This window comes from Thalassophryne amazonica, chromosome 20, assembly GCF_902500255.1.
Source record: "Thalassophryne amazonica chromosome 20, fThaAma1.1, whole genome shotgun sequence".
Lineage (NCBI taxonomy): Eukaryota > Metazoa > Chordata > Actinopteri > Batrachoidiformes > Batrachoididae > Thalassophryne > Thalassophryne amazonica.
This window is the reverse complement of record NC_047122.1, coordinates 60,306,219-60,319,919: the sequence shown is the minus strand read 5'-3', so window position 1 is coordinate 60,319,919 and position 13,701 is coordinate 60,306,219. Positions and strand designations below refer to the sequence as shown.

The 13,701-nt window shown below is 41.0% G+C and overlaps 1 protein-coding gene across 1 annotated transcript in view; it reads right to left on the bottom strand.

Moving 5' to 3' along the window:
* Positions 1–8,710, bottom strand: part of LOC117502130 (digestive cysteine proteinase 1-like) — a 12,375-nt gene extending 3,665 nt beyond the window's left edge. The window contains exons 1-7 of the mRNA XM_034161138.1: positions 8,579–8,710; positions 7,020–7,079; positions 6,845–6,937; positions 4,098–4,270; positions 3,732–3,981; positions 2,062–2,257; positions 446–639 (exon numbers count right to left, since the gene is read on the bottom strand). Coding sequence (XP_034017029.1) covers positions 446–639; positions 2,062–2,257; positions 3,732–3,981; positions 4,098–4,270; positions 6,845–6,937; positions 7,020–7,079; positions 8,579–8,624 — 1,012 coding nt within the window. The 5' untranslated portion in view covers positions 8,625–8,710. The remainder of the gene's footprint in view (positions 1–445; positions 640–2,061; positions 2,258–3,731; positions 3,982–4,097; positions 4,271–6,844; positions 6,938–7,019; positions 7,080–8,578) is intronic.
* Positions 8,711–13,701: the final 4,991 nt, after the last annotated feature.

The window sequence follows — 13,701 nt, the reverse complement described above, 5'->3', positions numbered from 1 at the left end:
CCCCCCCCCCCCCCCCCCCACACACACACACACACACACTTGTTGTGAACATGTAAACTAGCTATACTCAAACAAAAACTGCTTTTTTGTACCAGGCTCTAAAGATGGACATTTTAACATGGGCTTCTATGGTGAATGATTTGATGTTGGAGCCGCCCTCGAGCGGCTATTCCAGGAACTGCAGGTTTTGACACTTCCGCATTTGCTGCATTTCTTCCCCCTGCATCAGATATTGTCGCTCGCATTTAATTAAACACAGTCCATCTAAGTGCATAAGGAGGTGGGGCTTGCTGGGGTCAGGGCCAGTGAGACCTTGAACGAGGTCTGAGCACACAGACAAGAGACTTCAGAGCCACAAATTCTTCAACATTATATGTGAAATTATGAAGCCTGACTAAACCCTCTTACAACTACAAATATGATGAACAATTCTGTTTCAACATACCGTAAAGCCTCCAGTCAAACGAGTCCGGTACCTTCACCCTTGAGTACAGTTCTGAACGGAAAGGAAGCCCTCTGTTTGGGGTCGTTACACGTTTCCTCCCTCTCACGGTGGCCAGCTCAGGCATAGTGAGGTCGGACAGAGAGTTCAGAGTAAGAGCATAGGGCAGGCCAGCTCTATTCTTGGAATGGACATACCTGATGGACATTTATTTAAAAAATAAATAAAATTAATAATTAACTTTAGGAATGTGTTAAAGCCTTTCACGTTTCACAGTTAGATGCATTCAAATTTATTTACATTCAAATGCAACTGTATGAAAACTTTGGAAACACTTATTGTTCATTTGCTTGTTTGGAAAGTCTTTAAAATTAACTTAAATGCATTCCAAATGACAGGAATTAGTGTATAACATGCCACTGTGTGGCACTGATGAGTGTTTGTCAGCACTCGTTTATCATCACACATTTTATTATTCTGACAGAGTTGTGGCTGTGCAGAGAATGAAGCGACACTCCCTCTGTGCTCTGAACTTTTCTGTCCCCATGCACGTCTAATGTGCAACATTTCTGCATGTACACTAGGGATACAATTTTTTGGCAATCCCATAGTCCTGTAGCATATTCTGATGAGCTCTTGCTTGAAAACAATGACAATGAATGTTTTTCTTGTATTCGATCAAAAACGTTCACCTGTGACTAATTTTTATTTTTTTTAAATCCTCTGTTGCATTTGGGTGGATTTCCAAAAACTAGAACCCTGATTGAATAATAAACAAAAAAAAAGGGTAAAAGCACAATGACTCAGCAATACAATCTAATCACCACTGAAGTCTCACAAATGCTAAGAATTTATTGAAAGCCAAGAGTGCTGTGCATCTTTACCCATATTCAAACAAGTTTTGCATAACAGTACAAACATGGGATCATGAGTGATTTTTTTTTAATGTTTTTAAAAAGGTAGCTAAAACGTGAGTTGACTTTAGTTACTTATGCATAAAATCCCATTTACATATGGTACAGTTAATTGTTTTTGAGGAAACAAATTAAAAAGATGCATCCTTAATGTACACATTTAGTGCACGCGAGTCTGTTTTTAAGCCCCATGTATTAAAAGGCTTCAACTGCTGTTACTTCTGTTTGGCAACTTTGTTTTGGTCCTTCAACTGGCCCAGCTTTGAATTGGGCCAGATACTGGCCTCCATCTTGGAGTGAGAGTTCCCACTCCTAAACAACCAATAGGAGAGCAGCGCTCACGCCACATCAATGAGGGGCTGACGTCAGCATCTCAGCCGCCAACCAATCACAGGCTAGGAGAAAGAAGCCAATATCTGGCCCAATTCAGTGCCGTTTGTCGGGCTATCCTTCAAATAGAGGTAGCGCGACATCTAGAGGCAGAATTAAAATCAAAACTAAACAAAAATGATTTCATGCACCTTTAAAATAAAGTATTCTTTTAGGAAGGTGATTATAACGACTGTTCTGCAGCTTCTTGGAAGTAAGTGTGAGAGGCTACTAGAGTGATGTGTGCATTTTGAGTAAAAAAAATAAATAAATAAAACACAAAAATTCAAGTGTGTGGAATGGTGGAAAAAGTTCAGCTTATTGAGGGTTTCTCACCGGAGGTTATGAACAAACGCGTGCTCCCTCATCTCATGCTCCATTTCATCACGGTAGTGGCGTTGGAACTTCTCTTTGAAATGGTTGAACACATCTTGCGTATGGCCGGCGGCAGAGGTGTGAATGAGTTCTTTCATTGGATTGGCTAGCAGGTGGTGCTCCACTCCTGGACCAGGAAATTCTCCACAGGTCATCCCTACATCATAGAAGGAGCCGTATCAGAAAGCACTGAAACGTTAACTAACTGTTTTATACCTATAATCTCTATGGAAACGCAGGAAGTTATTATTGAATTCCGGTGTGTAAAATCCACTTCGGCAGCTGGTATGAAACAAGACACCAAATTACTGTGTGAAATAATTTGATTTCATCACTACAGCTGCATTCACATGCAAAGAAATCTTATACTCTATTTTTAAGCTTGATATTCAAGTAACAGAACAATTACTGAGCAGCTACCTCAGACCATGTTGCTCAGTGGTATATGGAGACCTGTGTTTTAGAAAACAAATCGGTCTGTATTCTTAGACAAGACACTTCATCTGCATTGTCCCAGTTCACCCAGGTGTAACCAAAGCAACAATCGAAGTGTTGCAGCTGCTGAACACAGACCAACTCAAAAACAATTTGAATGCCCTGACAGTGGCAGGTGCACATCATGCGCACACACACACACACACACACACACACACCAACTGGCACCCAGCTCTTGGCCTCAGATTTGCTTTATTTTCCACATTTTGTAGATTATGGACCCAACTTAATATATATATTTCCCTTTGATGGTCTAGTGGCTAAGCTTTGGGCTTCAGACCAGAAGATCCTCCGTTCAAATCCCAGCCTGATCAGAAACTTGCTAAGGGTGCTTGGGCAAGGTCCTTAATCTCCGAATTGCTCGCGGTGTGTAGTGAGCGCATTGCATGGCAGCACCCTGACACTGGTGTGTAAATGTGAAGCATCATTGTAAAGCGCTTTGAGCGTCTGATGGAAAAGCGCTACATAAATGCAGTCCACACACACACACAATAAAAATCCAAAATATTCATACTTTAAACAGCCTTCCCTCTAGAAAGTTAGGAGGGCCATATCTTTAAAAAGGATAATAGATCAGGCCTTGCTTTTTATCGTTTCCGTTCCAAGGGTTCACCTCTACACACTGACCATTTTAAACCTTAAAAAAAAAAAAAGTTTCCTTTGTTATACTTTTCAATGTATGAATTGTCAAAGAACAGCTTAAAAAATATATATAACTTCATTTTAAGTCCACTGCCTAATATACGTAGTCTTTGCTGAAATAAATGAAAAGTGGTTTTGAAAGTTTCTTGCATTTATGTCATTTTAATGCAGAAAAACAACCGTTTTATCCTCCCTTTTTTTTGGACCCTTCTGAAAGAAAACCGTTTTTTGGGGTATGGACTGACACCTTCACAAAAAACAAACAAACAAACAAACAAAAAAACAAACAAACTTCACCAATAGGGCCATAATCTACAAACTATGAAAATGAAGCAAATCTGACACCATGAACAGGGAGATTTCATGTGGAATGACCCAGAGATCAGAAGCAGCATATACCCACCTGGCATTACAACATAACACATCGTGTCTGAAACTTTGACTTTCACCTTCTGCAAGTCATTTAAAAATTCTTGCAGCAGCAGAACACAAACCTTCAGGCAGATTAAAGACACTGGGGTCCACATGAGGGCTGTACTCCTCGTAGTCCACCAGATATTTGTCATAGTGGGAGCCCAGCAGTGTGTTGTATCCCATCATCTCATAATGGACAGGCGTGGCAGACGCTGCACCCTGCTGTGAGTGAGCCACCCACAGTGTGTACGTGTTCTTCTTGTAGCCCACAGTGGTCACGTTTTGCCAAACCTCACACAGGGAACCTCTGAAGTACTCCATGTTTAAGAACTATACAGGCATTAACACAATGAAAACAATTTGCATGTAAATAAATACTCAACCCTCTGCTGACTGGACAGTTACTGTTAAAACACAGCATCCGTGACTTTAAAATGAAAACACACCTGGAAGCCCTGAACATCTGGCAACGACCCCTGCGGCTTAATGGGGTTGTTTTTTGTCCCGTTGACCTGAAAGCATTTAATCACATTCAACTCCTCCTCAGTGGTTTCAGGAGAGATTTTGTAGGAGGTGCCATACACCTGGTCCGCCGCCAGCTGGTAGGTTGAGACTTGACCTGTTGTGATCAAAGTGAAAAATTTCTAGATGAGACATATTAGCTCCTTTAGGACAACTTCAGCAGAATATACTGTTGTAGTTACTATAGTTATAGTAGTTACTGTGACTGTAGTTACTATATATCAAACAAAGCAAAAATACCTGTGGGCATGAGCAAGTAGTACAGCAATCTGACATTTGACCCCAGTTACCTGGACAGTCATCCAAATGACAGACCTCTGGCTGACCTTGTGAAGGCAGCTCTGGAAGCCAAGCAAGTTTGTGACACATTTGGTAAAAATCTAATTTGTTTACCGTTGTCAGGGTCAGTCTTCATCGACATACCAATTTTGGTAGGATTTGGGATTCAAAGTCACACAGACAGATGGATGTGACCTTGACCTTTGGAAAATTTGACCTTTTCTAAGCAATCCCAAAACCCACCTCCATGTGTTTACTAGTTTTGGTGGCTAATTTTGACATTTCACCCCAAGGACCTTGACCTATGTCAAAACAAACCCTTTCAGGACAATATCTAGGAGGTGGAGTATCAACCTCATATCAAGTTTGGTGGAAATCAGCCAGAGGACCTTGGGAACAAGCAATTATAGTACAACCCCCATTCCAATGAAGTTGGGACGTTGTGTAAAATGTAAATAAAAACAGAATACAATGATTTGCAAATCCTCTTCAACCTATATTCAATTGAATACACCATAAAGACAAGATATTTATTGTTCAAACTGATACATTTTATTGTTTTTGTGCAAATATTTGCTCATTTTGAAATGGATGCCTGCAACACATTTCAAAAAAGCTGGGACAGTGGCAGCAAATGACTGGGAAAGTTGATGAATGCTCAAAGAACACCTGTTTGGAACATTACACAGGTGAACAAGTTAATTGGAAACAGGTGAGTGTCATGATTGGGAAGCATCCCCAAAAGTCTCAGCCATTCACAAGCAAAGATGGGGTGAGGATCACCACTTTGTGATCCTCTGCATGAAAAAAAATAGTCCAACAGTTTAAAAACAATGTTTCTCAACATTCAATTGCAAGGAATTTAGGAATTCCATCATCTACAGTCCATATATAATCAGAAGAGTCAGAGAATCTGGAGAACTTTCAACACGTAAGTGGCAAGGCCGAAAACCAACACTGAACGCCCGTGACCTTCGATCCCTCAGGCGGCACTGCATTAAAAACCAACATCACTGTGTAAAGGATCTTAACGCGTGGGCTCAGGAACACTTCAAAAAAACCATTGTCAGTTAACACAGTTCGTCGCTACATCTACAAGTGCAAGTTAAAACTCCACCATGCAAAGTGAAAGCCATACATCAACAACATCCAGAAACGCCACGGCCTTCTCTGGGCCCAAGCTCATTTGAAATGGACAGAAGCAAAGTGCAAAAATGTGCTGTGGTCTGATGAGTCTGCATTTCAAATTGTTTTTGGAAATCATGTCGTGTCCTCTGGACAAAAGAGGAAAAAAACAATCCAGATTGTTACTAGCACAAAGTTCAAAAACCAGCATCTGTGACGGTATGGGGGTGTGTTAGTGCCCATGGCATGGACAACTTACACATCTGTGATGGCACCATCAATGCTGAAAGGTACATCCAGGTTTTGGAGCAACACATGCTGCCATCCAAGCAATGTCTTTTTCAGGGACGTCCCTGCTTATTTCAGCAAGACAATGTCAAGCCACATTCTGCACGTGTTACAACAGCGTGGCTTCGTAGTAAAACAGTGCGGGTACTAGACTGGCCTGCCTGCAGTCCAGACCTGTCGCCCACTGAAAATGTGTGGCGCATTATGAAGCACAAAATACGACAACGGAGACCCCGGACTGTTGAACAACTGAAGTCGTACATCAAGCAAGAATGGGAAAGAATTCCACCTACAAAGCTTCAAGAATTAGTGTCCTTAGTTCCCAAACACTTACTGAGTGTTGTTAGAAAGAAAGGTGATGTAACACAGTGGTAAACATACCACTGTCCCAGCTTTTTTGAAACGTGTTGCAGGCATCCATTTCAAAATGAGCAAATATTTGCACAAAAACAATAAAGTCTATCAGTTTGAACATTACATATCTTGTCTTTGTGGTGTATTTAATTGAATATAGGTTGAAGAGGATTTGAAAATCATTGTATTCTGTTTTTATTTACATTTTACACAGCATCCCAACTTCATTGGAACTGGGGTTGTAGGAATTGGGGTTGTAGGACTTTGGTCCATTTGTTTATCATAAAACCCACTTATCACTCAGAGATATGGTGCTGCAGCAATTCTTGAGCTTTGGCCAGAGTCCGTGCCGTTAAAAAGGACACAAAACAGCTGACAGGGAGAGACCATATGAGGTACAAAGTCACATGAGTATGTAACATGAGCACTGAATAAGTTCCCCCAGTAGTGCCGACTTGTCATTTTTCACTCCTTCGCTCGGGCACAGACTAATGATGTTCCGCTTCAGACAAACTGGTTTGACAAAAGAGGATCTCCATTTCAGTAACAGTAACAAACTAAAGAAAACAAATACATGTAATCAGGTTTAAGAAAAGAACTTTCCAAGTAAGTAGAAGCTTCTTACCATTGTAATAATCAAGCCGACTGGACTTCGCTTTGAGGTCGAACCAGGACTCGAATGGCTCAATGATCTCAGCGTAAGGCAGAGATATCACTCCTATGAAAATGTCAAACACTTCTGTCACCAAAGTCCATTCCCAGGACAAACAAATCCTCAAATCTGTTGGTGTCATGCTTACCTTTGACATGGTAAGTGTTCCCAAAATCTGGAAGTGAAGGAACTGCTTTTCCTTCTGTGACTGCAGACAAACATCAGAATGTTGAAGTCAAAAAGTATTGATGGATTCTTTGCAGCAAACACCCCCCCTCCCCCACCTGTAAAAGTTACATTTTCACTTCCATTTAGAATTCAGACAGGATTCATAAAAAAAAAAAAAAAAAAAAAACACTTTTTTTTTATATCTTGGTGAATATTATTGGACATTATTAAGGGAAGAATCTGTTACATTCTAGTGATGATCCAGAGGTAGTGCTTAAATTCACCTCAGAAGAAGTCTGTACTGGCTATGCTTCCACTTTCATGTGTACTGTATAATGCATCTGATATGGATCCAGACTACTACAACATTCCGGTTCTTCTTCGGACAGTGGATGTTGGACATATTTCACAGAGCTGTTGTTGGAGCTTTGACTGACAGAGCTGACAGTGTGGCTAATACAGTAAAGTCAACTACAACATTTTTAACCTATGAGGACACCAACTACACATACAACCAAAAATAAATAAATAAAAAAATACCATGAAATACAGCTGGACTGTAGCCTTCGTGATTCTGAACCTATAAACAGTTCATATTTACTAACATTACAAAACATTAATTTAAAAACAATGCAGATATCTTGAGGTGAAAACTGGAAAGTGTCTTACAGATCCAGATATGGCAGAATTATGGACTTTGGTGGATCCATGGGCTCTAATAAGTGCTCTACCAGTTTAATATTACAAATCACTTCATTCGAAAAACAAAAAAACATTCACCCCATTTTTGTCCAGTGAATGTGTAAAAGAAGAAAAAATTTGGGACACACTGACCTCATTTTTTTACAAACTTTAGAATTCATTCAGAGGTGTCAAAGGTGTCTTGATGGCTTTCATTGCAAGTCTTTTTTTTGCAATGCCAACTTTTGTGAAATACATACCCTACACAGATTTTCCATACTGTTTGTATTCCTTAATAATTTACATAAATGAAGTTCAAGACATATTTATTGACTTAAAAATGTTCATGTATCCATCCAAAGACTTTAACCCAAAAATACATTTTAAAAACGCATTTTTTTTAAAAAATCAGTGTGTGTGTTGTTTTTTGGTTATTGTTCAACAACTTCAGAGATTTAAAAAAAAAAAAAAGTTAAGACAGGAGGAACAATTTTACTTTTTAGCTACAGTTATACATAAATTAAATAATAATAACTTTTATTTAATCAGCTAAAAAGCCCACTGAAATCGAAACCTCTTTTACAAAGGTGACCTGGCCAAGAAAGGCAGAAGCACACGTCATAAAACAGACAGGTTTACATCATCAAGAGAAGAAGAAAAAAAAATAAATCAGCTTGCCACTGCATGCACAGGTAATTAAATTATATAATTCCACCGAAGAACAAACCAAACTAACAGATATTTAACAATTTTTAGACACAGATATAATGACGCGTACCAGCCAAAAACAAATCAACAAACAAAAAAACGACTCAGACAAAATCATGACACAGCAAGTAACATTAAACGTTATTTTACCTATGACGACCCACAAATGAACAACTGCAGCGTAAAAGCACCACATTGTTTCCCCGACGAGAGCATCAAAACTAAATCAACTTAAAACACACATGACTGCAAAAAAATAAGAAAACGAAAATTTACAAATCATCGCCGCGACTTCCTGGCGTCGCGTTTCGACCAATCATGTTGAGCCGTACAGGCGCGTGCTCCAATCAGATACGAGAAGCAGATTTCGCGTGGACTGTTATGTGATTCGTGTCATATGACTGATTGAAAGCATGAAAGTGCACAAATATGACATTTTATGTCAAATACAATAAAATTAAATAAAATTAACACAAACTGCGGAGAATAGTGTCCGTGTATTTAGGAAAGAAAGGCAAATCGGGCAGAAAGATGCTGAGATTGAAAGACCTCTGTAATCACCGGTGTGTACTGCCCTCAAGTGGCCACAGGTAGGTTACTACAATCACCAAATGATCATATCAGCCACAGAAAATTAATCTAATAAAAATTAGCATACTTGTGTATTTTTTGATGATGATTCAAGTCGTGAAAAGGTGATCGGACTAATACGCACTTCCACAATAAGAGCCTGTATTTCAAAATAAAAGCCTGTGAGGTTGCTGCAGACCTGACAGAATTCATGTCTGTCCATCCTCTAACAAGATTCAAATCTGGACATTTTCTGTTTGCATGTAATCCCAAACACAGAATTAAGATGTTCACACTCTGGACAACACAGCAGAATTGTGTCTCAACAGTTTCTCACACAGCTCCCCCAAAAAGAAAGACATTTGATAATATGCCTTTTATTGTCATTGATAAAATGCCTCCATCCATCCATCCATTTTCTTCCGCTTTATCCGGAGTTGGGTCACGGGGACAGCAGCTCAAGCAAAGCCGCCCAGACCTCCCGATCCACACACACCTCCCCCAGCTCCTCCGGGGGAACCCCAAGGCGTTCCCAAGCCAGCTGAGAGATGTAGTCCCTCCAGCTTGTCCTGGGTCTTCCCCGGGGCCTCCTCCCAGTGGGACGTGCCCGGAACACCTCTCCAGCGAGGCGTCCAGGGGGCATCCGGAAAAGATGCCCGAGCCACCTCAACTGACTCCTTTCGACGTGGAGGAGCAGCGGCTCGACTCCAAGCTCCTCCCGAGTGACCGAGCTCCTCACCCTATCTCCAAGGGAGCGCCCAGCCACCCTGCGGAGGAAACTTATCTCGGCCGCTTGTACTCGCGGTCTCGTTCTTTCGGTCATGAACAAAATCTCATGACCATAGGTGAGGATCAGAACGTAGATCGATTGGTAAATCGAGAGCTTTGCCCCCCTACTCAGCTCTCTCTTCACCACGACGGTCCAATACAGCGACCGCATCACTGCAGATGCTGCACCGATCTGTCTATCGATCTCACGCTCCATCCGTCCCTCACTCGTGAACAAGACCCCGAGATACTTAAACTCCTCCACTTGAGGCAAGGACACTCCACCGACCTGAAGAGGGCAAAGCACCTTTTTCCGGTTGAGAACCATGGCCTCGGATTTGGAGGTGCTGATTTTCATCCCGGATACTTCACACTCGGCTGCAAACCGCCCCAGTGCACGCTGAAGGTCATGATTTGACGAAGCCAACAGAACCACATCGTCCGCAAACAGCAGAGACGAGATTCTGTGGTTCCCAAACCAGACCCCCTCTACACCCTGGCTGCGCCTAGAAATTCTGTCCATAAAAATAATGAACAGAACCGGTGACAAAGGGCAGCCCTGGCGGAGGCCAACGTGCACTGGAAACAGGTTTGACTTACTACCGGCAATGCGAACCAAGCTCCTGCTGCAGTCGTACAGGGACCGGATAGCCCTTAAAGGACCCCGGACCCCGTACTCCTGGAGCACTCCTCACAGGGTGCCCTGAGGGACACGGTCGAATGCCTTCTCCAGATCCACAAAACACATGTGGACTGGTTGGGCAAACTCCCATGAACCCTCGAGCACCCGATGGAGCGTGTAGAGCTGGTTCAGTGTGCCGCGACCAGGACAAAAACCACACTGCTCCTCCTGAATCCGAGGTTCGACCATCGGTCGAATTCTCCTCTCCAGTACTCTGGAATAGACCTTACCGGGGAGGCTGAGGAGTGTGATCCCCCTATAGTTGGAACACACCCTCCGGTCCCCATTCTTAAACAGAGGGACCACCACCCCGGTCTGCCAATCCAGAGGCACTGTCCCCGATCGCCACGCGATGTTGCAGAGGCGTGTCAGCCAAGACAGCCCCACAACATCCAGAGACTTAAGGTACGCAGGACGGATTTCATCCACCCCAGGAGCCTTGCCACCGAGCTTTCTAACCACCTCGGTGACTTCGGCCTGGGTAATGGATGAGTCCGCCTCCAAGTCCCCAGTCTCTGCTTCCTCTTCGGAAGACGTGACTAAAATTCAACAAAATTTAAATTGCAGTTTCACCTTGTCTAGCATAAAAACTCATACAACAGTTTAAGACAAAGGACAAAAATACACATTCAACTATATACACAGAGAATACAGTAGGCAAAGAAATGCAGGAGGGGATATCAAAAAGTGCTCTATGCATAGCAGCTCTATAGATAAAAGTGTTGTGTGCATGACAGTTCCATAAACAAAGTGCAATGTGCCAGGAGTTGCAGACCGTGTAAATAAATAAATAAATAAAACAGGCCAGATATACTGAATGCATGATTACAGTCCCTAAAAGGTGTGTGTGTGTGTGTGTGTGTATGTATATATGTGCATTTGTGTGTGTGTGTGCATATGTGTCTATGTGTCGATAACTACAGAATGATGAGGTGTATATGAAAAACTAGAAGGGAGGGGAGCAAGGGGGGTAATGTGAATAGTGCAAATATAAAACTTCAGTTATTTCTTTACGTGGAATATTGTACTGGTTAAGCAGCTTCAGAGAAGCTTATTGACAACAAAAATAAAGTTTAGAAAATTGAACACAACTGAAAACAGGTTAAACCTTCAATAAAGACTTTTATAGAAACCAAGAAAATTTTCAATGCCAATACTTAAAAATTGTAGCATAACTGTGAACAGATTTCCCCCCAAAACCAGCTGTCCTTCATATAAATCACAAACAACCACATTTAGAACCCATAGTTCCCCAGTGGTCAACGTCCTAATATATTTTAAAACTTTTATGAATGTGCAAATACTTTGAAAGAATTATTTATCTGCTGTAAAAGGAACCTAAGACCCAAATCCTGTACAATGTAGCTTTAAAGATCCTCATCAACATTAACTTAAAAGTATAATTATGCTGATGACAAGTAGTGTCGTTTTGTTCCCAGAAATATTAACATTAAGTATTGGCAAATCCATATCCTAATGACTATAGTCAAATATGTCATAATATCTGTTTCAACACAATATATCTGCTGTACTTTCTGAATATCTTTTGACCTGTTTTTTTTTTCTCCTGTTATTCTTGGTTGTTGATATTATGAGTATTTTATATGTGATTTAAAAATATAGTAAAAGTCAAGTCATGCTATATAACTATATAATATTATAATATATATATTATATAAATATAATATATTGAACTTATATTATATTCTATTTGTATTATTTTATAATACGCTATTATAAAATATTCTTGATTAATAGCTGTAAATAGCTCATCCCCCCCCCTCCAGGGAGTGTACCTGTGATAGATGTGCAAAGTGTTTATCATATTATTCTTGAATTAACATGTTTACAAAATATTTTATTTCTCATTTATATGCATCAAATAGCTCTGAAATTTCAACATTTCTGCTGCTGGGGAATCAATCCTACGACTTTCTTGCTGTGAGGCAACCGTGCTAACCGCTAAGCCTCCATGCCTTCCTCCTCGGGGGTATTTTCTGCAAATTACGCACAGTTGACTAAATACATGCTGACTCTACCACTAGATGTCAGTATTTTACAGAAAATAGTCATATGTTAAGGCAATGTGCTCATTTCCTGTAAGACCTGGGTGGAGTTGTATTCTGGCATACAGTGAAATCACAGGATGAATGTAATAAAAAAGGAATGATGTTATGAGGAGCATGTAGAGACTGGCAGAAAACAGACAGCTGTGCACAGCTGAACAGGTCGGGTGGGAAAATAACCAAAGTCATCAGACTCCAACAGCTGATCAGGATGTTAAACTGTGTGCGCCTCTGTGGTTTAAAAACATCTGCACGGGAAAAATTCACAGAACTCTGTCCTGCAGAGTCTGACAGTAAAGGATGTTGCAGTCACATGGAACAGCTTAAATCAGGGGATCTAATCTAATTTGGACCTGTGCTCTGCGGAATCTGCAGATCTTTGCATGCTGCTGCCAATTAACTTTTTTTTTTTGTCACAAGGACATTTATAACTGATCAATCCAGATGCACCACTTGGAAACATTATAATACCCAACAAGTCAGTTAGGGTTAGGGTTAGGGTTCTGTGAGCTAATTATCGTAATATCTGATTACTTTTGTATTGGAACAAAATAAGTGTGTGACTGTGGTACAGATGAATGAATTTAGGCTGGAATTTGTTGTAAAAATGTTAATATACTCTTTAGCAGCTGTCTGTAGATTTACACATCCAGCTTGACCTGCAAGCACAAAGATTGTGGAGATGAGCGATCACTCCACTGCAATTTTACAGTCATTAACAAGGCAGAGTGGCAGTTCTTCTTGTCCTCACCCTTTGACCTTACACACAGCAGATGTGCAGACTGTGACATCATCCAAAAGTGTCACCAATGTAAACATCCTGCACAAAACATGATTCCAGCTTAAAAAAAAAAACAAATCTGTAGAGCGTGAAAAACCATCAACACTGTAGCATGTTAAGAAGTAGGACCACAGTGATTAAATTCTGCAGAATACTGGAAGGCTGCCCATGTTTGTAAAGGCCCGTACCCTCTTCTAGATCCGTTTGGCGCATGCACAAACAGATGGTTGTGATCTGCAGTGAGAATAGAGAGCAGGTTGAGTTTAGCCTGAAAAGGTGAAGATATGCTCTGGAGAGCAGGGGAATGAAAGTCAGCAGGAGCAAGAATGAGTACATGTGTGTGAATGAGAGGAAGCCCAGTGGAATAGTACAGTTACGAGGAGTAGAAGTGGTGAAAGTAGATGAG